Genomic DNA, 26,122 nt, shown 5'->3' with positions numbered 1-26,122 from the left:
GCGTCTTCTTCGTCCTGCACTCCTTCCTTGTTACTTCTTGCATATGACTTTATCGGCGTTCTCTGACACGTGGTCTTGACTTGATTGTCGACTTTTGGTATGGCTTTTTAATTTATGGCAGCATCAATAGGCGAGCGTCTGGCGCTTCTCTGAGGACTTGAGCAGCCCTATACCCATCCCGGCTTGCTTTTTTTTGGGGTGTTTGTGACTTTGGCTATCGGCATCGTGTTGCGGCTGACAGCTTTCCAGTCTGTGGTTTTGCAGGGTGTATGTATGCATGGAGGAGGGTTGGTTTTACAAGTAGCACACTTAGTCCACAATCACATCATTAGTGAGCGGTATGAATTCATGCCGTTCCGACCGAGCTGGCTTTGTAGCGACGAATAAGGAGCGTGAGGCATGGCGTGTTGCGCGTCGCGGCGTCAAGGTTGTACCGTCAGCCGTATGGTATCTTATCGCGAGGGCTGGGCTAGGCTGGGCTGGGCTGCACAGCCCTCTCTTGCCTAAAGCGGACCATAGTGCGACCGGCACCCGGACGGCGTCACGGCCCACTGACGAACGGACCCCTTGAAACCAGCACCCCTACGTCATCGCCCAATGAAATCATTCCATTCTGACCTTTCCAGAACCTTTTCTTACCGGTAACTCCAGTCTATTTCCTTCACCCTCCGCAGCCTGATAAATGGCACCCCCGACTTAGACTGGCTCCACGCACAACTCCAACCACCCACAATGACAGTGTCTGTCGATACCGCTCCACCACAACACAAGGCCAGCCGGCCACGATGGATCCTCCATATTCAAGCCCAGTTCTGGCGCGTGCTGATGGGCATCGGTATGGTGCTCCATCGTCTTGCTCGGCCATGGCCCCCTAAACCCGCCTTCCACAAGGACATAGACGCCACCGTGTCGCCAATCAAGGGCAAGTTCCGCCTCAACTTCTACACACCCAAGGACTATAGGATGCAGAAAAAACTCAAGAGTGCCAAGAAATACCCCGTTGTTATCAATTTCCATGGTGGCGGCTTTGTTCTCGGCACAGCCCACGACGATGCGCGCTGGTGCGGTGCCGTTGTTGACCAAGTGGGAGCCGTAGTCGTCAGCGTCGATTATCGTCTTGCACCCGAGAACCCATTCCCTACTGCTGTAGAGGATGGTGCTGATGCGTTGCTTTGGCTGGCCCAACACGCAAGTGAGCTGATGCTCGACCCGGATCGCTTTGCAATCTCCGGCTTCTCGTCCGGCGGCAACATGAGTTTCACCGTCCCTCTGTGTCTACAGGGTGAACTCTCCGATCGCACACCGTGGGGCGCCAAGATTATCGACCAACGAGCGGGCAACGTACCCAACGGCGTCGTCCATGCACCCCAAGCGTCTTCCCAGACCCTCACACCACACGGCTCGCGCATCCACCTCATCCGCCAGCAATCACGCCTTGATCGAATTGCCATGCTCCGCCAGACGGGCGCCTCGTCGTTGTCGCTCGTTACCTCGTACAAAGACAGCTCTGGTGTGTCAGTCATGACAGAAGGAACTAATGCCGTTCTCAAGATTAGAGGAATAGTCTCCTTCTATCCTCCAACCGACTACACACAGACACGCGCACAACGCAGGGAAACCTGCCCGAGGGTCGACCAGAATCTGCCTGCCGTCTTCACTGACCTCTTCGATGACTCCTACCTCCAACCACCTTCCCTTGACCTCTCGCACCCGTGGTTGAGCCCCGGTGTAGCACCAAACCACATGCTCGAAGCTTTGCCCGATGACATTGTACTCTTCTGTTGTGAATGGGATATGCTTCACGCCGAAGGCGAACGGTTCCGCGACCGCCTTCAAAAGGATCTCGGTAAGCGCGTTCACTACCATTGTGTACCGGGAGTGCCCCATGCCTGGGATAAGGCACCAAACCCCCTTAAAGAAAGCGCTAGCGCAAAGCAGCAGTACTCGATTGCGTGTCAAGAACTCCGGCGCATGTTCGACATGGAAGAGGAAGTTGAAGAGACCCCATCACATTCATTCGACGGTATGTCGTTGCACAAGTATCATACCAACGCGAATGCGGGTAGAATGAGGCAGCAGGCCCACGAGCATGTATAAGGCTCTTAGTCTTCTCCCCATCCTTCGTTTCATGGTGTTCAAGTTTGGTGTTTTTCGGTCTTTGTTTTCTGCTCAGCTGCACGAGTATCATGTGACTATGCGTTTTTGAGACAGTCATGGTTGCTGTTTATTCTCCGATGAGATTCATGTGTTCTATTCGTTTTCTGAGAAAAAGATGTTTTTGAGATTATGTAGTTACTCGTTGCTCCTTCCAAATACGTATGTTATGTTGGTTCGAGTATTCCAACCCGCTCCTTCCTACGCCTTCGCTCTGTGGCGTCTAAGCGTACAACATTGTTTCCCGCCTCTGATTGATTCTTTGAATAATACCAGAATCATCAGTCAAATACTCACCCAGCCTCCACCGTACGAATGCATACCGCGGAATTCATCGCCTCAATCTCGCTTTCCTGATTTCAGACGTTCCTGCAGGCGAAATCGCTAATGCCAGTGGCGGTCACACAAGCGGTCTGCCTGAAGGAACTCAGCCACGTTGCCAATCAATGCTGCGCCTTCTCTGCAATCTCAGCCTGAGGGCCCAATTTAAGCACCACAACTCCCATGCAGACGTCGATGCATTCCTCTTATATACCATTACAAGAAATAGCCTCTACACCTACCCCGTTACGTACCTAGCACCGTGTATAATTGCTTTCATTCTCGCAGGATGACTACCCAACTACCACCACTACTCCAAGATGCTCATGTTCTGTTTCCCGCAGCAGACACCAATACAGACTGCAAAACTTGCAGAATCGAGAGAGAAGCCATGCAAGACCTCACACTGGATTCCAGTCTACACAACCAAGGGATATTCCCGATCGATGTGCCACGCAAGAAGAAGTTAGGGGACGTCACTACAATCTTCACCACGCGTTCTTTGACGACAAACACGCTTTGTGAAAGATGCAAATCCTTGGACATATGGGTATCTCAGTCTCTAAGGACGACGCCGAGTGTTTTCGACACAACCCATTCCAATTTCAGCGCTACCATCACAAAACAATCCATATGCGCCGGCTGCTCCCTCTGTCGTCAACTCAACTCTGTTTTCCAATATATAGAGAGCATAGTTCCTGGTAGTGAAAGGTCAGATCATCTTCGCCTATCCTGGGCCTCAGGTGCCGGGTTTGAGGGACATATACGAGCAAGCCATCTCTTCTACTTCAGCTGTGTTCTTCGATTCTTCCCTGTGCGATATATAGGCCCATCACCCATCCGCGGAGCATTTTGCTCTTTTCACCCAGATTATCAATTCATTCGGGCCCAATTGAAGATCTGTAGGGAGACCCATGATCAAAAATGTACACAGCCAACGACTGGCGAGCAGGTTCTAAGAGTCATTGATTGCAAGTCCCACCGACTTACGACAGTAAAGCTTTGTGAGCCATATATATGCTTGAGCTATGTTTGGGGTAGCAGCACTACGCAGGATGCAAGGGAATTTGGGGATGAGCTACCAGCAAGTATCCCTAGAACCGTAGAAGACGCCATGGATGTAGCAATTAGCCTGGGTATACCATATCTATGGGTGGATCGCTACTGCATTGATCAGAGTAACCATGAAGAGAAGCACCGACTTATCAAAAACATGAACAAAATCTACGAACAGGCAGAAGTTACGATCATAGCTGCCATTGGAGACGACCCCCATTATGGGCTTCCAGGAGTTCAAGACACATTGAGAGAAGAGCCAATCACCATTGAATTAGGAGGAAAAACCTTCGTTACGGTTGCGGATCCTTTACAGGAAACAAACAAGACAAAGTGGTCAAGTCGTGGATGGACATTTCAAGAAATGCTTCTATCTCGTCGGCGGCTGGTCTTCACCAAAACCCAAATGTATTTCCAGTGCAGAAATGTAATTTGCATGGAGAGTTTGAATCCGGATTATACATATTACAGAAGGGAGCGGAGTTCCCTGATTTCATGTTTTCCATTAGGCGGAATTGGCGAAACTGTTGACGATCTGCTCCGTCGGTTGGAGGAATATTTCAGAAGAGAGCTATCATTCGGCATCGACTCCATACTTGCATTTGATGGTGTTGTCAATGCATTTGACGAATCAGAGTCTTTCCCGTTCAGAGTGAAGCAATTCTATGGCGTGTTGCTGCTACATTGCGATGAAAATAAAGATATGGCGAGAAGGTCACTCATCTCAAACCTCTGTTGGTGTTTGGATTGGAATCATCATGTTGACTCGCATGGTGGAGGGGCAACAAATGTGTTTCCTTCTTGGAGCTGGGCTTCAGCCAAAGCAAGTCAATCACCAGGAAAACTATATCATAACAAACACTCGGGGGACCCATTGCAACACGACGATATTGAAGTTTGCGTGACAAAAAAGCAAGGCATAAAGATGGACTTATGTGAATTCATGAAGAATGAGGATAGCCATGAATTATTTCTTCCGTCCATGGAGATGACGACCTGGGTCCTCCGATATCCATTTGATAGGACTAGTAAAGACCACGATAAGTATTGGAGATATGCCGAATTTTTCGAGATCAAGCCCCGCGAAGACTGCCATACACTTCACCTGGCCTATCTGCGAGCTTATTCTAAATCAATTTCGGATTTACGAATGGTGGCTTTGATTGTTGAGGAATCAAGACCCGGCGTCTTTCGTCGGATTGGACTATGGACACCTACGTTTAGAGAGATTGAATTTCCTGCTTCGATAACAACATACGACATGCTCACCAGAACACTGGAGGAATTGAAAAAGGAAGAGTACGAGAAACTGTGGCTACCCCATGGAGAAGGTGCTGTGTCTGAGATGAAGTGGGAGAAAAGGACCTTGACACTTGTATGAGAAACGGGAAAGCTCGTTCCATCTTTACTTGAAGTTTGTGCTTCCAATTCTATGAAAAAAAAGCTTATACGCGAGTTGATATTGCATATTTCAGTCAAACCCATGTCACAGAAAAGTGAGCCAGTAAGAACCTATACGTTGATACATGATGTAAAAGTAGAGGAAGACATGGTAACATTTCTTTTAAATGCTACTTGCACCAGCTCAGCTAACTGAACAAATAACAAAATTTGCATCGTCATTTCCAAGAGAGCCCTTTTTCGAAGAAGAAGAAGAAGAAGAAGAAGAAGAAGAAGAAGAAGAAGAAGAAGAAGAAAAAATCAAGTACTCCACGAAGATGAGCAAAGCACATTGTAAACCAATTTAAAATCGAATAACGGGTAGAATGGGGTATCCTAAACAAATTGCAAAACAAGTTCCCACCCCCTCAAGAAGATCCAAATGATATGTACCAAACAAGAAGGCGTCCTAACCAGCCTGAGACCCCCCCCCCGTCTCAAAAAAAATACTACCCAAAAATCGGGATATTAATATCAAACTCCTCATCACTACCCGCCACTCTGCCCAAAACACACTGGGCCTTCCTCCGCACCGCCTCGCTCATATCCGCCACATGCACCTGCGCAATATGATTCATCAGAGTCTCAACGCCCCCATATACACCCGTGATTTTATCCTGGAGACAGCAAAAAATGCACCCGTAATTATCATCGTTCGACGCAGCAGTCGTAGAACCGGTATTCGCCTCTGCAGCAGCAGCCCCAGCCTTCTTCTTGACGTGAGATTTTGCCAAGAAAATCCAACGGTAGCGGATCCCGGACTTCGATGTCTTAACGCGGGGATCCACGACATCGAGGAGTTTGTTTTTCTTGGTGGGGTGCGGGGTTTTGAAGACGTCGCCGGTGAAAGTGCAGGATTTGCAGGCCCAGAGGGATTTTGTGGCGTAGAGGCCTGCGGGTTGGGCGCGCACGGCGAGGCCCTTTGCGAGGTCTTCGCGGACGGCCCAGGCGCCTTTGCAGAAGCCCCAGTAGTTGTTGCCTTTGTCGGGGCGCCCGTTCATCATCGTGTCGCTGCGGACAGGCCCGCTTTGGATCGTTTCGTGGCGGATGCTGTGCATGCGGTGGCCTGGGAGGATGCCGATGGGCATCGAGGTACTGCTGCCGCTTGAAGTGGACCTGTGGGACCGCAGAGATTGGTTTATGCTGGCTTTCCGTGTTAGATTCTTGGGTTTCAAGGCGGCGGCTGCGGCGGTAATGGCTGAGAGTCCTGACACGGATCGATGATGTCCTGATGTATTGGCTGGTGCATTGTTGGCTGTGATTTCTACCGTGTACTTGGGTAGGCGGAGGTCGCTGGTATTGAAGGCTTCCTTTTCGTCAAATGAGTCTCGATATCGTTGTCGGGAACCGTGCTGCGTGGCTGGTGGTGTTTCTTCATGTTGCTGAGTTCCTGGCCATGGGACATGAATTGGTGGGTTTGTACCCGCGGTAGTTACAGGGACTGCCTTGTAGATTGAAGCCTTTCTGTACATGCCATTTTGTGAAGTCTTGGGCTGGTTGCGTGAGGGCGCCAATGGTGCTATGTGTGGAAGGTCGTATCTATCTTCTGAATCTTCATGTGGAGATGATGGGTCAGATAAACTATGGTAGTCCTTGTCATTCAGCTGATAGCAATCATCCAGTGTCGTGGGTACTGAGGGAATGCGGCCATGATCAAAAGGCTGTGACTGCTGAGATGGCCCAGGTGTTTGGTTAGATGAGCCTTGAGAGGAATTAGAGCTGTTCCGATTGAGTGATGCAAGATATGACGGATCAGAACTGGCGCCCGAGGACTCTGACCATCGTGCCTGTCTTGGTGCTCTGGCTTGTACATGGGAGTGTTTATTTAGGGCGACAAAGGGTCGAAGATAGTCAAACTGCTCACTTTCCAAGGCAAACATGTCTTTGTCGAATGTTGGAGTCCTGGCAGAATGCTTTCCATTTTGATCAGTTGATGCTCGTGGCACCTGGTGAAGTTTATGGTGAGGGTCTTGTTCAAACTCCGTCATTGTTGTTTCAGATACATCTTGGGGGCTCGGCGAACCGAGGGGTTCTTGTAGTCCAGAATAGCTTCCGCTGTATCCGTTTATTTGTTGTTGATCATCCCCGCTGCTGAAACTAAGGCTTTGATACGAGTTGATCATCTGTTGAATGTCTCTCATTACATTTGCGCGATGATCAGGATGTATGCGTTCTAGCGCCTTGCTTAAATCTTCACCAAAAGCATGTGCGGGAACATAGGCCGGAAGAGTCGGAGTGGACATGTCTTTGATGCCAAGCTGGTGGTAGTTGTCAGTTGAGCCGTGTCTTGTCGTTCGATATTCAGTATGCCGGGGATATTCAGCGTAAGCATCGTGCAGTGCATGGGTCGGCTTGTGGCTAGACTGCGCGGTTGGTGGTAAGAAGCGTGACTGCCATAGTCTGGGCTTGTCGCCAAAATCCTGGGGTTGCCGTGCCATGGGTCTTCTCAGATATATCCTTTGCTTGAGTTCTTCGAGAGTCACGAGTGTCTCTTTGCGATTTGTGAGTGAGGCCTGATGCAGAACCCGCAAATCGAGTACACAAACCTCGCTGAAGGAACATGTTTAGTTGATCCATTTGTCATGTTGGATGCTTCTCGAAGACATACCTTGTAGCAGCTTGTTTGAGACTGTTGATTATCTCAGCCTGTAGCATCAATGTTATGTGGTAAAGACGCTCTCGGGCGATATCTATGGGTATTGATAAGCAGCGTAAACATGTGTCATGCCGGATGGGGTATGTTTTACCATCACCAATGCGTACTAGATCGCCCAACTCTCTTTGGTCCTGATCGTAGTGGAGGCCAATCTGTTGCTCACCCGCCACAAGAGAAGCTTGTAGTCGCTCTTCTTCCCATTCTTGTTGAGCCGAGTTTCGGGCTTTGCGAGCACTGCGTTTCTTCCGCACGTGTTTCAGCAGTTCCGATCCGGCATGAAAAGCGGAGACGACAGCAGCCACAGCAGCAACAACCTAGGGCCCGGTAAGCGACTACTGAGGTACGACTTGATATCTTATCATGGACAAAATATACGAGAGTGCGGGGGAAAGCTCGTGTCAAGTGGCAAGAAAATGCCTCACCTCAAGACCAGACATTTTCAAGATGGGTGCTGGATGCGCGGCGAGTTTGGACTCGACACCCCCCACTGTCTAGGTTGTGGTCCCTGTCCGTACGAGGGGCATTGATAGCAGCTTTGTACTAAGCTTGGCGCATTCGCCAGGAAGAAGAGTCTGAGTGGAGGGATTACAAGCTCGCTGATGGGTGAACCAGGTTGTGTGTGGTCAAGGGCCGAATATTCCTGGCAAGTCGCTCGACTTGCGTGGTGAGGGCTGTTATCCGCCGGCTGGATTGATGCGGGGAAATGCCGAGGATACGTCACGTATCAGGCTGCCGCATGAGAAAAAAAAATCGAGTTGGAAACCAGGCAAGCACAAAGACGCGAGTAATAGGAATATGTCAAGAGACGGCAGAAAGGAGCGGGGGAGGAGATGGAAAGACTGGCGTAGGTTGCATCGAGGCAGCCAGTACAAGAGGAAGACGACGACACTCAGCCTCACTCAGACCCAGCCGGTGGACATGCGAGCAATGAGTGTGTTTGGCTAAGCTTCTGCTGAGCTGACGATAGGCGACAGTATTGCTTAAACCAGGTGCAGCTCTTGATGGCGCAGTCTCCAATGATACAAGCTTATGGCTGTGATGCAAGCGGGCTGTGTGAAGCCACCGATCCAAAAGCGACTCGATATCGTTACAGAGGCTGCAAGATACACTTGGCTGACGGGTCGCTAGCCCGGCTGTTGGACTTTCTTTACTGCGCCTACTACGACGCGTGAAGCCCATCATCAGTGGGCTGCATGTACCGCGCATCGGCCAAGAGGCCATATATGCCCCAGCGCACAAGTTGCCATGTTTCCCAAGGCCCTGTGGCGCAAAGACTGAGCTTGACAGGTGAGAATGAAGCTTGTATACAAGTATACGTCTGAGGAATGCGGGCGCTTTATAGTATTGGAACCTAGGAGTACTAGTCGTACTACATAGGGGCGAGGAAATCAGCGAAAAAGGGCGGGGCCGTCCCGTTTACTACAGCCTTCCGCCTCTCCCTAGTAGTCTCGCCTCCACCCAAGCGTCGCCCTTACCATCGCCCCTACCATACTTTATGTTGATGTCACGGAACAGACGGACGGTAAAATCCTGCGCTAGGGTTCTTCACCATCTCACCGGTGGGACACTGCCCCGGAATTCCTGTGAGCATGGGGCCGACATCAAGGTGGCCTGACAATTCGACTTGCAAAGCCATTGTACAAAATAATGAAGCGTATCCTGGCCCATCTTACAGCATTACAGGGCCTCACTTGAAAACCACCGTGCATCCACGTCATAATCCTACGCTTAGACTGCACAATCGGACCTTGCAATAACTGGCATTGGAATCTTGCTGGGCCTCTGATCTAGAAGCCCGACCTATTTGTAATGTCTTTGTCCATCCATTCCCCCCTTTACCCACCCAACCGAACCACCCTTGCACACCGTCCAGCAGCACGCCTTGCACAGTGTGAACCAGAACCCCCCTATTGATGTAATCAAACAAAGGCGAAATGGGCCTTGATAACTCCGACCGAAACGACCCCCGCTAGCAACAAGGGAGAAAAAAAACTACCCATGTGAATGGGCGAAGCACAATGTGTGCCCGCCAGGTAGAAAAAGACATGACGCCGTTAGAAAAAAAAGCCTGTAGAAACCCCTATCGCTACAAGCGCAGCCTTGGAATGCCAATGACATAAGAAAAAGATGCCAGAAGCTAAAGATTGTGGGAAGAGTTGAATGATGAAAGATATAAAGATAGAAAACGAAAATGAAAGGAAAATCGTCTAAGCGTCTTCGAGCTGCACTCTATGACTCTTGCGGTTCTTGACTTCGACCATGGTGGGTGTAAGGGCTAGTTTGTCAAGGACTCGCTCCTCACTCGGTATGGTTGAGACGCGGACCACAGTTCGGGGACTGTGTGCTCTGCTGAGAGAAACGCTCCTCGCGAGTCCCACTGTAGCTTTTGCTGTTACTGCATTGTCGCCATTTGCCTCTCGTCTCCGTGCCTGAATCTCTGCACGCTTCTCCCCAAGCCGGCTGGCCGAATGCGGTGGGGTCGAGAGACTCTGTAGTCGCTGCAGCGGCGAAGGTACGTCGATAGGCGCAGAAGCCGGGTGTGAACAGAGAGCGCTCATCTTGGTGACTTTTGGCTGCCTTGTCGAGGGAGAGCGGACAAGCGTTGAAACGGGCGTGTCCGGGATAACGAGAGCTTCGCGTTTTGCCGCTCGAGGTGGCGGCGCACAAAGTTCCCAGTCGGGTTCCCGGTCGTCGAGATGAAGCGTCGTCGGTTGGCCGTGGCCGTGCAAAATCGGGGCGGCAACAACGCGAACGGATTCGGCTTCAGACTCGGAGCCGGACATGGAGGTTGGCGTCAGGGCAGGCTTCAGGTATGGAGATGCTGCTGGTGCTAGTTTTGCGGCATCAATCTTTTTTTCAGAGCGATCTGAAATATCTACAAACTCGGTTCGAACAGGCGACTTTGAGGGCAGCGTCTTGGAACGTTTAATGTCCCTCTTGCTGCGGTTAATAACGGGTGTACCCAATGGTGAGGGTGCGCGAGACGTGGTCGTGGGAGGGAACAGTGTTAGCCGTGGTGAGGACGTCACAACCGGCGAAGTCACTCTGCGCTGAAGAGGGAAGCTCTCAACTGGTGGCTCATCCTACACTACTGTTAGCATACACAAAGAGACCTCATGCCGCTATCAAACCTACCTTGGCAGAAAGCTCGTTCAACGGCTTGACCTTTTCTGTATTTCCTTGGCGTCGCTCTAGGAGCGATGAACGGCTCGGCCCAGACTGCAAAAGGTTGCCGAACATGATGCTGTACCTCTCCATTGTGATGTCAGGGAGTGTGATGTCAAGGATTGGAGCTTCCGTCGGTGTTGAACTGCTCGACTCCGCAGCTGGAAAATCGCCGACATTTTTGGGCGATATAGCATCGATGGTTGAAGCAGTGTCGTCAGTCTCAGTTCGTGAAGGGAAATTTGTTGCCGGGATTGAACGTTGGATGGTCCTCTCCTGGAGGTCTGAAGCAGGATTTCCAACCGTCACCGCGCGGCCTCTGGTTGATGTTGCTTGTGGAGGTGACTTGGGCACGACAAACTCGCCATGGCTCCATTTGCGCGATTCGCGAATGTCAGGCTTGTATGCAGGTGGCGACACATTGCGCAGCTTCTCCCTCCCTGTTTCGTCCTTGAGTGAAGTCTTTGATTCGTTGACTTCTTCGTCGTGGTGGCTGTCGGCACGAGCTGATTTGTCCACCGACTGCGATAGTTGATAGAATGCGGCCTGCTCCTGTGGAGTAATGGGTGGCGGCGCTGCTTTGCGAAATAGCGACTTCCATCGACTGAGTTTGGGTTTGGCCTGCCCCGGGGGACCACTTAAGGATGGCGACGAGGCGTTGGGGTGAGTCAACATATTTGCTGGGAGGTCTGTAAATCCTGGGTTCGTCTTCGAGTCTACTGCCTGAGGGGGTGGGATCCAGTGCGAAGCGCAAGTTGGCGATCCAAGAGCGATACCAATGATCCCCTGCTCTTTTGTGACATCTGAGGTATAGAGTACGGTTGTCGAAGATGTAGGCGATTGGAAAGAGTGGACATGGTCTTCCGAATGGAACGATGGCGCAGGACTGATCTCCCTGCGAGACATCACTGGGCGCTCTACAGGCCCGCCTGAGGTGCTCGGTCTGATTACCACGTCTGGAGCCTTGAGATTTCCCTCCAGTTGCAAATTCGCCGTAGATGCATGGTATTTGTCAAGATCTGTTTGAGACGCTTTTAGAGCCGGCATTGTGTTTCCCTTCTCTTGATCAATGACATCTCTGCGGCTGTTTCTTAGGAACCGCAGAGACTTGGATCTCGCGAGCATCCCGGGCATGGTGGGTTTCAAAATCCGTTAGAGGGTATCAGATGGTAAATTGGGGGTTGACGAAGGAGAACAACACGATGGGCTTGAAAACGGGAGAAAAAGGAATGGACGGCCCTATAGAGCCAAAAAGGGAACAGATATCGACACAGTCGGTGGAGGTTCAAAGAACAAAGGATCGAGGTGTTTGGTCGGTGTTGGGATGCTCACCAGTATGCTCACCACGCGACCACCGGATGAACCTGGCGCCTCCACACTTTGCACACCGTCATCATAGCGGCGGCAATCATTTACACCCACTTTGGCGCGTCTGAAAGAAATTGCACAAGGTCGAGAACCAGGTGTGGAACCAGGGTGGTGAGCATAACATGCGAGCGTCTGCTGCGATTGGCTGCACAGGCATGCTCGCTATAGCGGGCCCCCCTGGTAGGCGACGGAATTATCTTAACGAGCGTTTTATCACAACCATGGTTCTGGCAGGAATAGGCGGCTGTCTCGTGGCGGGGACCGGTGTGGAAGGAGCACGAGCCCGGTTTCATGACGATGCTCTGCCGAGGAGCAATTTCGTGATGCGCCGCCAAGGGCATCAAAGCAACACGACAGTGGCTGATTGAGATTATCGGTCCGTTGCGGCGGCACATTGCGCTGGTGCTTACGGAAACGACAAGCTGAATGCTCTCCTCGCCTTGCCCCTGATGTCGTGGTACGCAACGGGCAATCAGCACGACGCTACAGCAGAGCACTGCGCTTGTTCGTGTCCATGGAAAATAGTCGATGCACAATGTGGCGGCCCCAACTATACTAGCATCGTCTGTCCAAAATGAAGCCCCACAGCACTGCCGCAACGTTTCGGAATTGCCTGCACAACGTCTCGCTGTTTACTCTACATACGACATACGACGGGGTACTGCGCCTGATCGCAACGGATGATTGCAACAGGCATCCAGCGTTGGCGTCTCAGGCAACATGCTATTTTGATGGCTGGCCGAATCAAGTATGCCAAACAGAATCATGACAGCGGTATCGAAGACGGATGGAAGCATGCTCCCTCCTGCATCCCCACATCTTCCCTGCGTCGTGCGGCGGCAGAAGGCAGATGCACGTCCCGTCGCTGTTCCACTGCCCAACGTCGTAATGCGCCAGGCCAGATTAATGCCTCTGTGCGCCTGGGCTTCTGATCGCACGGAAAACCTTATGTTGCTTGGACAAGAAGCATCAACATGCAAAAAACGTCCTCTATGCAAAAGTCTTGCTACCTTCACAACCCCGTTTCTATACCACATCTTTAATCTTCAGATAACGACTTGCCGGGCCTCCAGTTCCTATAACGCTCCGCCTCGGCTGCGATTGTATGGGGAACGTGTTGGTCTAGTGCCCGCTCAAAGTGGTGCATGTAAACCTGAGGTGCGCTGTCCGGACTCATCGTGTAGTCGGTAATTGCCAGTTCAACAGCGACAGCACATAGGCCACTAATATCTGCGCCACTGCTGCCATCTGTTCGTTTGGCAACGACATCCAAGTCAACGTCAGCTGCGAGCGGTCTCGATCTGGTATGAATTTGTAGAATTTGCTTCCGTGCTTCTTCTGTCGGGAGTCCAATGTGGATGTGTGCATCAAAACGGCCCGTCCGAATAAGTGCTGAATCGAGAATATCGGGCCTATTGGTTGCGCCGATGATGAACACGTCCTTTAGCGCCTCGATACCGTCCATCTCGTTGAGTAATGTCGTCACAACGTTCAACCCACTGTCTTGTGTCTTTTCACGCGACTTTCCGATGGAATCAATCTCGTCAAAGAAGATGATGCAAGGTTTCGCTGCTCGTGCTCTTCGAAAAACATCCCGAATTGCTCGTTCAGACTCACCCACGTACATTTTGATGAGTTCGGATCCCTTTACGGCAAGGAAGTTCTGCCTGCTTTCGGTCGCGACGGCCTGTGCAATCAGGGTCTTCGCGCATCCCGGTGGGCCGTAGAGGAGAACGCCTTTGCGCGACTGAGGCCCACCGAATTTGACATCGAGGTCAGGGTACTAAGGGCGTCATCAGTCTCCTTTTGTTACTCGGATGCGAATAAAGTTATGAGGTAGAGCAGGGATCTGTGTGCATCACGAACATGCGGAAATTGATGCTCACGTACCTTGAACGGGCGAACGGTAATAGCTTCTAGCACGGCCCGTACATGATCCAGGCCAGCAATGTCCGTCCACCTGACTTTTGGCACTTCGAGAATGCTGTCCTTTAGCACTGTGGGGCGCACTTGCTCTATCACGGCCTCGAAATCCTCCTGCTCGACAAAGTCGGTTTCTTCATCTACCTTGCCAAGCTCGGTCTTGTCTTTCCCGTCCAATAGCTTGACTATCCGCCTCGTATGGTGCTTCCTAGCAAGGTAGCAAAGACTGGCAATATCGCGACCTACAAAGCCATGTGACCGTTCTGCAAGAGCACTTAGGTCAACGTGCGGGACATTGCAAGTAGGCCCCAGTATCTGGCGGATAATGTCTTCTCTCTGCTTTGCGTTTGGTGGTAGCAACTCAAGCTCGGTCTGAAAAGCAGTCGCTGTTCGAAGGCTGGAGTCGATATCATACACGCTGCGCGCTGCTGCTGCGACGACGACTTGGCTTCCTCCTAGAGTAGCGAGTTCAATCCGAAGCCTATTTACTAATGAGTCGGCCTTGTCTAAAAGCCGATCTAAATTGTCCATCAGTATCAGGCTTGGCTGGTTATCACGAGCATCTTGGAAGATATCGGAGAGGGCCTTGACTTGGCCTTTGGGATTTGTGTCGGGATTGATCCTGTAGACTTCAGTCCAAGGACACTCCGCGAGTCTCTCAAGCAAAAGAGTCTTTCCAGTACCCTCTGGGCCATGCAAAAGGAAGGCGGTAGGCCCAAGAAGGTGTCGGTTGTGCAGATGAGGTTGGCTGTTAGTAAGAAAGGAAAGATCTTCATTGACGACCGCAATATGGTTCGAAAGACCGCCGATCCCATCAGACCTTAATTGAAGTACACCTGACGGCTTCGGGGGCGACTTTTCAGGCGTGAAATCACCCACAGTGGTGATGTGAGTAGTAGTCTCATCAAAGTACACGGCATGTTTCTCGGTCGGAAGTGGATCAATACTTTGCACTGTGACCCGGACCTTTTGGCCTCTTTGCCTAAAGCTCTTTTGCTGGATTGGAAAACTGCATCCCGGCAGGAGGATGTCCGTGTCTGCTGCTGCACAAGAGTTAGAGAAGCAGATGCAAGACGAACATTTGCATATTTACCCAATGCATGGCGAAGCCAATATAAAAGTTGCTCGCCCGAGGCAAACTTGGCAGTCTGAGTTGGTGAATCGGAAATGCTAATCTCGATTGACTTGAGAGGCTTCCAGGAATCGGCCTTTTCAATGAAAACGGGATCATTGAGCGCGAGGTCATAGTGCTCCCGTAGAAGGTCGGTCACCTTGGCAATGGGTTTGTTCCCGGCGTTAGTCTGCGAGGCGAGCCATGCAACGGCGTAGCCTCTGAAGCCTGCTGCAGTGCTAAGCCGGACACAGTCGCCATTGCTGAGCCCGAGAGCCTTGAGTTCTTTGGCCGACAGATGGACGCGAAAAGCACCGCCCTCGAGTGCATTGGTAGGAATGCTAGGCGGATTGCGCTCCAGCGGGCGCAGGGTATAAGTAGCAGCCGGGCTCATGTTGCTTTTTCCTGTGCGCACGTAATGAGGGGGGATTTATGGAGAAGTGCGTATCTGAGGAGAGATGGATTCTTGTACGCATGTGACTCGCATGATGCGTCTACTGCATGTGCTCATAAGGATTTTTTTTCGCCGCAGAAGCCGTGAGCAGGTCAAACATGCAACCCTCGCCTAATTTCCCTTTTGGGCTGCAACCGACTGTGGTGGTAGGGAAATGGAGTGACTAAGCGACGGGTGGACTAGACCGGATTGGGCCATTAGCGCCGCATGCCTTCTGCAGCTTTTCAGTATCGACGGCGGGCCCAAGAATCGCAGCTGTGCAATGTGACCAAGCCGCGCAATTGATGCCACCGCCGCGCCTCTCTCGACATCTGCGGCCATGTCACCTCCCAGTGACCGCGAAGCAGGTTCGCGGCACCCATGCCACCACCCGCGCCAAATTCTCGACCGCCGGCAATGACACCCCGCAAACACGCACTGCCAAAGGCGACAACAAAGAGGGCAGTGCTCCATCCCGCCCAATTGACTCGCCTGGAGATGGTCCAGTCGAGGAGAGGCCCTGGTGGAAAAAGGCATTGTACCATGTTGCTTCCTTTGGGGCTCACATTAACCCCTCCACATCCACTGAGCCCAAGTTGGAACCACCACCGCCTCCTCCTCATGCCAAGGACCCAGGACGCTCCGAGACTCATCTTCACAAAACAAACGGAGCAACGAAACAAGACGAACAAGATACTGTACATGGATCTGTTCGTTTCACAGCAACCGGGAACCATCTGGGAACAGGTCGCAGAGAGAGGAAATCTGCGAAGCGGAGGCAGGGCCATGTTTCGACTGCCCAGCAGGCTGATGTTGCAGCCATGCGGCAGCAAATTCAACAGCTCTCTGAACAGATCAAGGCACTGCAAGCCCACTTAGAAGCAAAACCTACGAACGGACAGTCGTCGCCGTCTTCGCCTACATCTGCAGTAGCAAGAACTGCGCCCGTGAAGAAACCACAAAAAACGCAATCCAAGACGCAGAGTCTGGACTCGGCGCTCCAAACCCAGGCTGGGCGGCGTATCCTTCCCTCTTCCAGAATAGACTCCAGTGAGATGATTAGTCTTCTGCGTGCCGCCCGAGTTGCTTATGAACTCTCTGTCCTAGAATGTCTTAGAGCCACTCGGGCTCTTGCAGGGCTTCATTCTGACCTAATTACACCTATAGCTCCCTCCATTCTACGTCGCTTTCTTACCGCTCAACGAATTGCCATGTGGGATAATGATCGGTTGATCAGTAACAGCTGTGCCCAATACCAGAGCCTGATGGACTGGCTTGCCTCGAAACTGTCCAAGTCCTCGAGTGAAGCCCTCAGCCAAGTCAACTCTTTAGTGGCTAGCGATGTTGCCAAATATACTAAGACGCAGGTGCTTGGTGATCCTATTGCTCCCCTCTTGGAAGCCTGCCATCGTCGTCGCATTAATGCAGCTAAGTTCATCCAAAAAACGGGCAAAGAGCTGGAAACGCAAGAGTCTCCGATACTCACTTTAGTTGCGAGCAATTTCCGCAAGCACACCGAGGCAATAGCCGATCGAGCGTACAAAGAAGTAGATCGTCGCTTATTGAGAATACTCGGAGAAGTTGGCGCTTCACGGAACGTGCTAGCAAGAGCGAGGCAACCTGGTCGGACGTCACCTCTCAGCTGGATTTTGAGGCTTGAGAGAGAATGTGCAACCTGGCATATGGAAAGAGGCAATAGAGCGGTGAAGGATTTGGAGAATGAGTTCTTGTCAATGCTTCCTAAGGGGAATCTGCTGCACGACACGACAGCCGACTCAGCCTCAACTCGTCTTGACAAGAAAGTAAAGGCTCCTGTTGTCGATGACACAGATGATGGACAGAGGCTGATGAGCAAAATCCATACACAGTCGCGCTCGATGACATCATCTATAGAGTTGAGGGTGGACAGCGAGGATGGCAGCCATGAGGCGGCTAGGGCTGAAGAGGGTCCGGAGGCCAAGCAGGACATATCATTTGACGATTCATCCAAGTCGTTACCACCCAGTGAGGAAGTTAGTGAACAATCGCTCCTCGAAGAGCTCTTCCCAGAAGCGAACAGTGCTCCGCCGCCTCGGCCAACGGAAAAAGGCAGAGATCAATATCCCAGACTGGAGCTACCCAAGTCCATTAAGCGCCCAGAGGCGCGGAAGGCAGAAAAGCGGGAAACGAAGCCGTTTCAGCAACATAGGGAGCAAATTGCTGTGCTCCAGCTGACCAACTGCAGCATTGGGTTGACGGAAGCTGACTTTCGTCGCATCATTCCCAAGGGCAAGCACCTGGAGGGATGGCGGCGAGACAGCGACTTTTACAAGGCCATTCCTGGCCGAGACCCTTTGAGTCTAGAACGGTTGCCTTTTTACTATCTTTTGTTCAGGAATACGGAGGCAGCGTTGGCATATCAGAAGAATGCTTCGAGACTGCACAAGCTCAGTGCCCGCTACCAGCCGTCAAGCATCCTATCCGCCATTCCTCCGCCCAAGGGATTTCTCGAGGACGGCGAAGACATTGGTGCTGCAGTAACTTCATACAACCTGCTGCCCAAGGGTCATGCGATGAGTCTCAATGTGCTCATGCAGCCATACAACCCTGCTCTACGGTTGTTGATTGAGCGGGGCGGGTACCAGCCGATTGCGCCGGGTGTGGACGAAAAGGGCAATCGCATCTGGCGGGTGCTCCTGCACATTGAAGGCTACGAACCGTCTGCATCCGACATATACATTGCCATCTGCACCGACGCATACAAGCAGGGAAGCCTGGTGCCGCTGCGAAACGAGGCGCAGTCGTCGATCCACCGGCTGCGCGACATGATCAATCTCAAGATGTCGAGCAAGTCCGTTTCGTCGAGCCGGCCTCGGGCATACGGCACCTTTGATCACTCTGATTCTCCGCTTGTGAATGCTATGTCGTCGTCGTCGTCGTCTTCGATGGAAATGGCGTATGAGGACCCGGAGATTCAGAGCATGATGGGTAGCGTGGAAGAGGACCGCTCGCCGGCGCAGATGCATCAAGAGGTGATGAACCGTGTGTACAACCGGTGGGTGCTGGACTTTGAGGATGAGCATAGTGCGCGCAGGTGGTCTCTTCGATGGCACCGTAAAGTGTTTCCTGAGTCTAGTAATGCAGACACGGCGTGGAAGGATAGCGAGGAGGTCAGGATGTGTAATACAGAGGTGCTTTGGTGATGGGGGGGGAGGGTGAAGAATATGTGTTTGTATTTGTATGTGTATATAGAAGTCAAGACATGTGTGTTTATGATACCTTTTTGTTCATGTGTAAAAGTTTATCGTGAATCCATCTATTTGCATATGTATATAGTAAGTGGCTATGACGCCGGGTATCATTCGTTCCTTAGTTACGCCGTAGTTTGAATCTCCAGTGCCAATCCCAAAACACAGTCTAAGAAGCTGCATCCGACTTGGACCCGCCCATAGTTAGGAATGCAGGACTCCAGTACTCGTTTTCGCCCGCTTGGGTATCCACCCACACCAGACTGTCCGCCATGAGATCCTCGATAACGGCATGAGCCCTGGGTCTCTCCCAATTCAAATTAACCTGCAGCACAGACAACGTCACGTAACCCAGCAACTCGATCGCCTCGAGAACGGTGCTCTGGTCGACATTAAGTTCCTTGGGCACACTCCGAATCAAACTGCGGTGTCCGATTTTGACAATGGAAAAGCACGACCCCAGCGGCGCAAGGGCGTCAACAGCACGCTTGATGTCGTCGTCGGAAACGGTCATGCTGCCGCCTATGCGGGTGGATTTGGAGAGGCGAGCCTGCAGATCCGACAGGGAGATTAGGCCGCCGTTTTCAGCGCGGGTGGCGCGGCATTCCTCTACAATCTGGACGCCGAGGTTGAAGTAGAAGTCGTTGAGGTTGGGGCCCAGAAGCTGCGTCCAGATGCTTTCGCCGCTGGCGGTGCTGTTGGCGTCCTTTGATGTGCTAGTTGCAGTGTCTTTGTGGTACGAGGAGGCGAGGAAGTCGATGTTGAGGGCCGAGCACATGCGGGCGAATTCAGCGCGGAAGGCGGGGTTTGCACGGATGTCTTTGGAATGGGTGATTGCGAAGTTGTGGAGGAGGGATTGGAAGACGGAGAGCTGGGTGGAGAGCGAGTCGGCGTTGCGGGTGCGGAGGGTGGCGCCGTGATTGGTGTAGTGGTGGTTTTGCAGGCCGCGCGAGGAGAGCGACGACAGGCCTGGGGTGCGGCGGCGGTCCATGGCGGGCAGTGGCACAGAGTGCGCTGTTTGTTGTACAACGGGTGTAGGCGTGGATGTTGGTATGGGTGGTATGGGTGTGTTGGAATAGGTGCGTTGCCGCGAGAAGCAATGGGCGGGTGGAGAGAAAGGGCCGGGTGGCTACCTAGAGGGGCATCAAGCTGCAGGGACGGTGCAGTGGGCTGGACCCTATGATCGCCAGTGGAGAGGCTGACGGCGTATGCAATATGTACCGTAGTATTATTGACCTGCCAAAGCCAAAATCCGCGTGTGCACCTTGTTTCAGTGCGTGTGTGTGCTGGTGTTGTTAGCCTGCTGCGTGATGTCTCGTATCAGCAGAGGGTTGGGTGGGGTGTGTAGGAAGAGCGAGAGAGAGCCGACACCGCCGCTCCATACATACATAGTCGACATGTACATAGCATGCGATGCGTGCAGATGGCGTGCATCGATGGAGAGCATCCACAACACCAGCAAGACGGTGAGCAAGATGCCGGCAGCACATGGTCCAGCCAAACTCTATACGGTGGGCATGACGTATGGCGTATGGTGTCGGTCAGACATCGGTCGCATTGCACCCCCCAAGTCGTTCGAGCGCTACTTGCTTGCATGCCTGTCTGCGTCTAGGCACTCTGCTCTAAGTAGATGCGGACGCAATCGTCCTCGTTCTCTCATTCCTCGTTCTTATTCTTCTTGTCTATGATTTTCTCCTGTCGCGCCCATATCCCACACGCTCCTTTGCCAAACATTTGATTTGACTGGACCCTGGACTGGACTGGACTAGTACCGCGCGCGTTCACGTGTTTTTTCCCCCAAGCCATTTCTGGACCCTGCCTAGAACTTATGATACCCCATTTCTCCCCGGCTCATGTCGAGCTTTGCGAACAGCCTCTTCTCAAGATCCTGCGAAACACCTGGTTCGACGAACTCTTCCGCCCCAGCATGGATCCGTCTACTATTAATAATTGCGTGCTATTGTTAGACCTGCCGCCAAAAGCCCTCGCCGGCATCGACCTGCTATCCTTTACATCGTCACCGCGCTTCCGAGGCGTCCGAAATGTCCCACATGGCCTGCACTTTGTTTTTGCTGCCATTGATGGCGCCATGTCCGTGAGACACGGCGCATGGTTTTATGTCACGCCTGGCGTGGGCTCACCACAAGTTTTTGTCAAGAAATGGGATCAAAGCACCGAGGACCTGGTGGCGGAAACATCGCAGACTGAGGTTTTCAAGCACAAGGCCAACCTCGGCAGCATATGGAAAGATGGCCTGACGCCCTATCGGCAAACCGTGCAGGAAGGCGACTCGGGCGCTGAAGATGGCTGGAATGAAGAGAGCACCGACTGGAGTAAGCTTACCACACACATCACGCCTACAATGCTGTCGAGGATATGCGGGCTGAATCCCGACCACTGGAACTTGACATCGGCCTCGTCGGCCTCGCAGGACCTAGATGACATACCGGGCCTGGAATCAAGCAATAGCATGTTGCGCCCGGAGAAGGAGTTGAGGTTCCTGCCAATTGACCTGAAGAAAACATGGAGAGAAGGAGCGACCGGCAGGGAACGGACAGAGGCTGCACAGGACCGGTCCTGGTTCCTAGGCGATCTCATCAACAAGCACTGCCAGGCAGGAGATGAGCAGGGCCGGGAGAATGAGATTCTGGGCGAGCTGCAGTTTGCCTTTCTCATGGTCCTGACGCTCAACAACAACTCTTGTCTCGAACAGTGGAAGCGACTGCTGCGACTGCTACTCACCTGTCGGCAAGCAGTCAAGGAGCGCTCTCATCTTTTCCTGGACCTTTTCAAGTGTCTGCGCATCCAGCTTGGCCACTGCGCAGACGCCGAGGGAGATTTATTCGACATGAATGACGCTGGCGGGGGATTCTTGCGACCGCTGCTGGGCCAGTTCCGAAAAGGTCTTCAAGACTTTGATGGCAAGTGGAAAGCCGATATGGTCGACGAGGTAGACGACCTGCAGGAGTATATGGAGAAGGAGTTTGGATGGCAGCCCGAGGGCTCGTATCTGAAGCGGGGCATGTTGGAGTTGGAGGACGGAGAGCGTGTGGAATTGGAAGTCAATGGTGCAGATGCAGAAGACGAGGTGGGCGACTATGCGCCGACCATTGTTGACTTGACCCCAGAGCAGCACAAGATGTTGCACGGGACAGACTCTGAGCCGACCAAAGACACTAAAGGCGATGCACATGCAGATGAAGAGTCAGAGGACGACGTCGACCTGGACGACATGGATACACGCTACTGAGCAGCACACACAACCAGTGACACGGAGCCGGACCGTCAGCTCACCGGCTTCATGTTGACGAGCGGCTGCCGGGCGCTAATTAGCAGAGACGCTATGCCATGGAGAATAGATGGCTGCAGGAACCGGCCCACGGTTGACACGGTTTCATGCAGTCGGAGGAAATGCGCTAAAGATAAAAAGTAGGTACACGTGTGTTGATCGCATCCACGCCGCAGCACAGCCCTGCGCAGTACATAATGTCTAATGCCATGGTTGCTCGACCCGGAGTTGAGGCAAAGAAACGTGACGATACAAGGCAGAGATTACAATGGCTTGCGAGTGCCGGTATCCGGGACGGAACCAACAGGAGAATGTCTCTGACCCCCTTTGTTATATCCGATGCTCGTGCCATGGAACGACATCTGGAAATTAGGCTTGGGGCGGTTCGCCCTCGCCAGACCCTGCTGCGCTATTAACCTGCCTTGTCTCGAAAAGAACATCAGCCACAAGATAATTGAGGCTTGGACGCTTCGACCCTGCAGACCCGACGGCGGTTTTTAGACGACTAGGGTGGGGGGAAATGGCCCATTGGGCGGGTGGAGGGCTGTATGGGGGCCAACGCGCGCAATGGGCGAATGATGGTAATGCACGAGTCGAGGCTGTGCTAACGAGTACGCCTGGCGCCCCCAAACTTTAGGCCCCCGTGCGGTGAATGATGGAGTCTAAGCGACGACGGTGCGCCTGAAGGGCTTTAATAAACTTGGGCGCTGGCCCTCGATTGCTCTTGACGCGTTCTGCACCATCTTTGAGAATTGTCGTTGCCGCCAACTAATACCTCTTCCACCACGCAGTCGAAGCTACATACTGAAACCATGGAGAAGCCAGGTGGTAAGTGTTGAGAAGCGTTGTACCTGTGGGCTTGGATGCGGAGCATTTGTTACACTGCAGCATGATAACATGTGCTGTACTGTGGTGTGCTGTGTTACCGTGCCACGTTTGCAATGCATGTATGAACGATTAACTGACCGCCACACCAGTGCCCATGCAAGCGTATCCCCAGTCGCCTGAAGCCACAGGCCAGCCACAGCCGCCCGTCTACGCACAAGATCCAAACGCGCAGCAATACTCGCAGCCACCCCCACAAGCGACATATCAGCACCCAGACGCCAGCGTCGCCGGTTCAGCCCCAGGCATGCCGCCCCAGCAAATGCCCGGCACACAGTACCAGAACGCGACGCCCATTGCCAATCTTCAGCGCGGCCCCGCGCCCGCAGACTGCCCTGCATGCGGCCAGCGCTCCCTCACAAATGTCTCGTTTGAGACGGGTAACACAACACATGCCTGGGCCTTTGGTCTCTGCTGCTTGTGCTGCTTGGGCTGCATTCCCTACGTCATGAGCTCGACAAAGGACGTCCAGCACAAGTGTGGCCGCTGCGGTGTCTTGCTCGCAACATGGCATCGCAGTGGCAGCACTGAGGTGCATATCCACTCTTAGACGGTTGGAGTAGACGTAGCTGGAGAAAGGAGGAAGGGGAGGAAGATGATACCCATTGATTGATGCTTTTTTGTTGTCATGTTAGAATTAAGGTGTACTGTTTGTTAGGCTGTTGAATATCCATTTTTCTTAGCGGAATGTAAAGCATGCAGAACTGATTGTAAAGATGCATCGGGGCATTTCAGCCAAAAGAAGAGATTGACTTGCATGAAAACGTATCTCGTGACCATGGACGTTCATTCACAGCTGGGTCAAATCTGGTACCCTGTGACGTCACGCTCTCTACACCTTGCATCATCACACCGCGGACATGCAAACTCTCTCTTCATCAATCCCCAGCATTCGGCACATTGGGCCCGCCGTAGCGTCAGCGCATGGCCAAAGCAACCAAAGCGATACATGTTCTAGTGGCTACACGGCACTGAGGAGCCACACATGCCATCATCGCGCGCCTCACCAGCCACACAAGAGCCACAAACGGGCTTGCCAAGCTTCTACTCTGCAAACCAAGCTTTTACCAACTTGCTTGGTCGGGTTAAGATCGACTATTATTTCGTTCGCTGTCTGCGCTTTGGATACGCCTGGACTGTAACAAGGTTGGTCAGAAAGCAGGTTTTGTCGCTGCGAACCGGCCTGGTGGTATGCCTGTGCGACAAAGATGATGCTGAGTGACGACTTTTGCTCGAGACCCTTTAGGCGGGAAAGTAAGAGAGTGCAAATATAAGCAATGAGCCTCTGCTTGTGAATTTGCTACTCACCAACCCTCTCTCTTCTTCTTTCCTTGTACTCGCCTGTACAATCAGGCGGTTCGAGTGCCCATACGTCATTCACCCCTCGGGAGACTTGCCTCGCCAGACACCCACAACCAACACCACCATGGGCCTGTTCAACAAGCGAAACACGACGCCTGTCGCTGCCGACACAACCACTGCGACTGGCTCGCACAGGGAAAAGAGACCAAGACGCCACTCCAAGTCTCACTCATCGTCGTACAACTCCAGGCCAAGCTTTGGACAATGGCTCAAGGCTACTTGGCTCGACATCCTGACCATGGCCGCCATGGGTGCCATTGGTCTGGGTGTCTACATGGCCGACCCAGCCCCTAGCCGCAGCTTTCCCAGTACGTATCCCGTCCAGCACATAAACCATCACCATCTAACACACTACAGTCGTCTTCCAGGATGGCGAGATTGTCTACCCAGAGTTTGCCTACCCCCTGCGCAACGAAATCATCCCCATCTGGGCCGCCGCCCTCATGGCCTTTTTCATTCCCTTTGCCGTCTTTTTGATCGTGCAGATTCGCGCCCGCAGCTTCTGGGATGTCAACAATGCCACTATCGGCCTTCTATACTCTCTCATTACCGCCGCAGTCTTCCAGGTCTTCATCAAATGGCTCATTGGCGGTCTCCGCCCTCACTTCCTCGCCGTCTGCAAGCCCGTTATCCCTGAAAACCTTCGCTCGAGCGTTGGCGCAGCCGACAACGGCATCGAGTCTGGCAGCGGCAACGGCAACGTCGCCAATGGATACCGTCAAATCATGTTTGACAAGAGCATCTGCACGGGTGATATGAACGAAATCAACGATTCCCTCGAGTCCATGCCATCGGGTCACACAACCGCTGCCTTTGCCGGTTTCGTCTTTCTCTACCTCTACCTCAACGCAAAGCTCAAGGTCTTCTCCAACCACCACCCTGCAATGTGGAAGTTGGTTGCACTCTACGCTCCCATCCTCGGTGCTTGTCTCATCGGTGGTGCCCTTACTATTGACGAATACCACAACTGGGTAAGTTTTTCCATTAAATGTACAAGTCCCATATACTCGAAACTAACATGACATGACAGTACGACGTCCTCGCCGGAGCCGTAATCGGCACCATGATGGCCTTCAGCGCCTACCGCATGACCTACGCCTCCATCTGGGACTTCCGCTTCAACCACATCCCCCTCATGCGCCACGCCCCCTTTGTCTACGGTGCTGGTCCCAGCTCCTTTGACGGCTTCCACGATGCCGTCTTCACTCGCAAGGCCGGTTGGGGCACCCATGATGCAGGCAGCTGGGGTGGTGCGCCCTTTGACGCTGCTGATGGTCCTAGGGGTACTATGATGCCTCAGGCTGAGGGTCCCGCTGGTTCCCACGTGAACAGGAAGCCTGTTGGTCATGGCGCCAGTGTTGGCCATGGTCATGGTGCGAGGGGTGAGCATATGGTTTAGAGTTGGATGTGGAACAATTGAACGAGTGAGGGGGGTTTCATATCATTGAAGTGGTCTAATCGGTTTAATTTGTTTTGTATTCGACCAAGTATACCCGGGGATATTTGTATAATTAAGCAATGAGCATGATGATGGTAGCGAGGCGTTGGGTTAGTAATAGCACGCATAATCATTCACGAAATTCATGCGTGACATTCAGATTCCTATGAAAATATGTGCATTATTTCTCTCAAAACAAGAACGAAAAAAAAAACGTACATGAAATCAAACAAACCAATACGCCTCATCCCCCATCCCAAAACTCCAATTATGCAATCCCCAAATAAAACTAAC

General features: G+C 52.4%; 13 protein-coding genes across 13 annotated transcripts; 7 read left to right on the top strand and 6 right to left on the bottom strand.

Moving 5' to 3' along the window:
• Positions 1 to 732: 732 nt before the first annotated feature.
• Positions 733 to 2,097, top strand: COCCADRAFT_93282 (uncharacterized protein; the record flags this gene model as incomplete). Its single annotated transcript, XM_007713019.1, has 1 exon — positions 733 to 2,097. The coding sequence occupies one exon, from the start codon at positions 733 to 735 to the stop codon at positions 2,095 to 2,097; it is 1,365 nt and encodes a 454-aa protein (XP_007711209.1).
• A 769-nt stretch (positions 2,098 to 2,866) lies between these two features.
• Positions 2,867 to 3,136, top strand: COCCADRAFT_93284 (uncharacterized protein; the record flags this gene model as incomplete). Its single annotated transcript, XM_007713018.1, has 1 exon — positions 2,867 to 3,136. A coding segment is annotated over one exon (270 nt), but the record flags the coding sequence as incomplete, so codon positions are not given.
• A 207-nt stretch (positions 3,137 to 3,343) lies between these two features.
• On the top strand, positions 3,344 to 4,162 carry COCCADRAFT_58805 (uncharacterized protein; the record flags this gene model as incomplete). The annotated part of the gene is made up of 1 exon (XM_007713017.1): positions 3,344 to 4,162. A coding segment is annotated over one exon (819 nt), but the record flags the coding sequence as incomplete, so codon positions are not given.
• Positions 4,163 to 5,420: 1,258 nt separating this feature from the next.
• On the bottom strand, positions 5,421 to 7,626 carry COCCADRAFT_35870 (uncharacterized protein; the record flags this gene model as incomplete). The annotated part of the gene is made up of 2 exons (XM_007713016.1): positions 5,421 to 7,521; positions 7,580 to 7,626. The coding sequence occupies 2 exons, from the start codon at positions 7,624 to 7,626 to the stop codon at positions 5,421 to 5,423; spliced, it is 2,148 nt and encodes a 715-aa protein (XP_007711206.1).
• A 799-nt stretch (positions 7,627 to 8,425) lies between these two features.
• On the bottom strand, positions 8,426 to 9,218 carry COCCADRAFT_35869 (uncharacterized protein; the record flags this gene model as incomplete). The annotated part of the gene is made up of 4 exons (XM_007713015.1): positions 8,426 to 8,466; positions 8,590 to 8,816; positions 8,903 to 8,978; positions 9,149 to 9,218. The coding sequence occupies 4 exons, from the start codon at positions 9,216 to 9,218 to the stop codon at positions 8,426 to 8,428; spliced, it is 414 nt and encodes a 137-aa protein (XP_007711205.1).
• A 209-nt stretch (positions 9,219 to 9,427) lies between these two features.
• On the bottom strand, positions 9,428 to 9,616 carry COCCADRAFT_93233 (uncharacterized protein; the record flags this gene model as incomplete). The annotated part of the gene is made up of 1 exon (XM_007713014.1): positions 9,428 to 9,616. A coding segment is annotated over one exon (189 nt), but the record flags the coding sequence as incomplete, so codon positions are not given.
• A 218-nt stretch (positions 9,617 to 9,834) lies between these two features.
• On the bottom strand, positions 9,835 to 11,926 carry COCCADRAFT_4139 (uncharacterized protein; the record flags this gene model as incomplete). Its single annotated transcript, XM_007712977.1, has 2 exons — positions 9,835 to 10,710; positions 10,763 to 11,926. The coding sequence occupies 2 exons, from the start codon at positions 11,924 to 11,926 to the stop codon at positions 9,835 to 9,837; spliced, it is 2,040 nt and encodes a 679-aa protein (XP_007711167.1).
• A 1,273-nt stretch (positions 11,927 to 13,199) lies between these two features.
• Positions 13,200 to 15,588, bottom strand: COCCADRAFT_25390 (uncharacterized protein; the record flags this gene model as incomplete). Its single annotated transcript, XM_007712991.1, has 3 exons — positions 13,200 to 13,943; positions 14,051 to 15,126; positions 15,177 to 15,588. 3 exons carry the CDS (start codon positions 15,586 to 15,588, stop codon positions 13,200 to 13,202), a joined length of 2,232 nt encoding a protein of 743 aa, XP_007711181.1.
• A 1,916-nt stretch (positions 15,589 to 17,504) lies between these two features.
• COCCADRAFT_35866 (uncharacterized protein) lies at positions 17,505 to 18,809 on the top strand (the record flags this gene model as incomplete). Its single annotated transcript, XM_007713013.1, has 1 exon — positions 17,505 to 18,809. One exon carries the CDS (start codon positions 17,505 to 17,507, stop codon positions 18,807 to 18,809), a length of 1,305 nt encoding a protein of 434 aa, XP_007711203.1.
• A 214-nt stretch (positions 18,810 to 19,023) lies between these two features.
• On the bottom strand, positions 19,024 to 19,845 carry COCCADRAFT_25388 (uncharacterized protein; the record flags this gene model as incomplete). The annotated part of the gene is made up of 1 exon (XM_007712990.1): positions 19,024 to 19,845. The coding sequence occupies one exon, from the start codon at positions 19,843 to 19,845 to the stop codon at positions 19,024 to 19,026; it is 822 nt and encodes a 273-aa protein (XP_007711180.1).
• An 837-nt stretch (positions 19,846 to 20,682) lies between these two features.
• On the top strand, positions 20,683 to 22,104 carry COCCADRAFT_35864 (uncharacterized protein; the record flags this gene model as incomplete). Its single annotated transcript, XM_007713012.1, has 1 exon — positions 20,683 to 22,104. The coding sequence occupies one exon, from the start codon at positions 20,683 to 20,685 to the stop codon at positions 22,102 to 22,104; it is 1,422 nt and encodes a 473-aa protein (XP_007711202.1).
• Positions 22,105 to 22,955: 851 nt separating this feature from the next.
• COCCADRAFT_25386 (uncharacterized protein) lies at positions 22,956 to 23,578 on the top strand (the record flags this gene model as incomplete). Its single annotated transcript, XM_007712989.1, has 2 exons — positions 22,956 to 22,971; positions 23,121 to 23,578. 2 exons carry the CDS (start codon positions 22,956 to 22,958, stop codon positions 23,576 to 23,578), a joined length of 474 nt encoding a protein of 157 aa, XP_007711179.1.
• An 876-nt stretch (positions 23,579 to 24,454) lies between these two features.
• COCCADRAFT_93259 (uncharacterized protein) lies at positions 24,455 to 25,789 on the top strand (the record flags this gene model as incomplete). Its single annotated transcript, XM_007713011.1, has 3 exons — positions 24,455 to 24,698; positions 24,748 to 25,361; positions 25,421 to 25,789. The coding sequence occupies 3 exons, from the start codon at positions 24,455 to 24,457 to the stop codon at positions 25,787 to 25,789; spliced, it is 1,227 nt and encodes a 408-aa protein (XP_007711201.1).
• Positions 25,790 to 26,122: the final 333 nt, after the last annotated feature.

Source organism: Bipolaris zeicola, assembly GCF_000523435.1.
Source record: "Bipolaris zeicola 26-R-13 unplaced genomic scaffold scaffold_53, whole genome shotgun sequence".
NCBI lineage: Eukaryota > Fungi > Ascomycota > Dothideomycetes > Pleosporales > Pleosporaceae > Bipolaris > Bipolaris zeicola.
The sequence above is the reverse complement of the archived record's forward strand: the minus strand, read 5'-3'. Positions and strand labels throughout refer to the sequence as shown.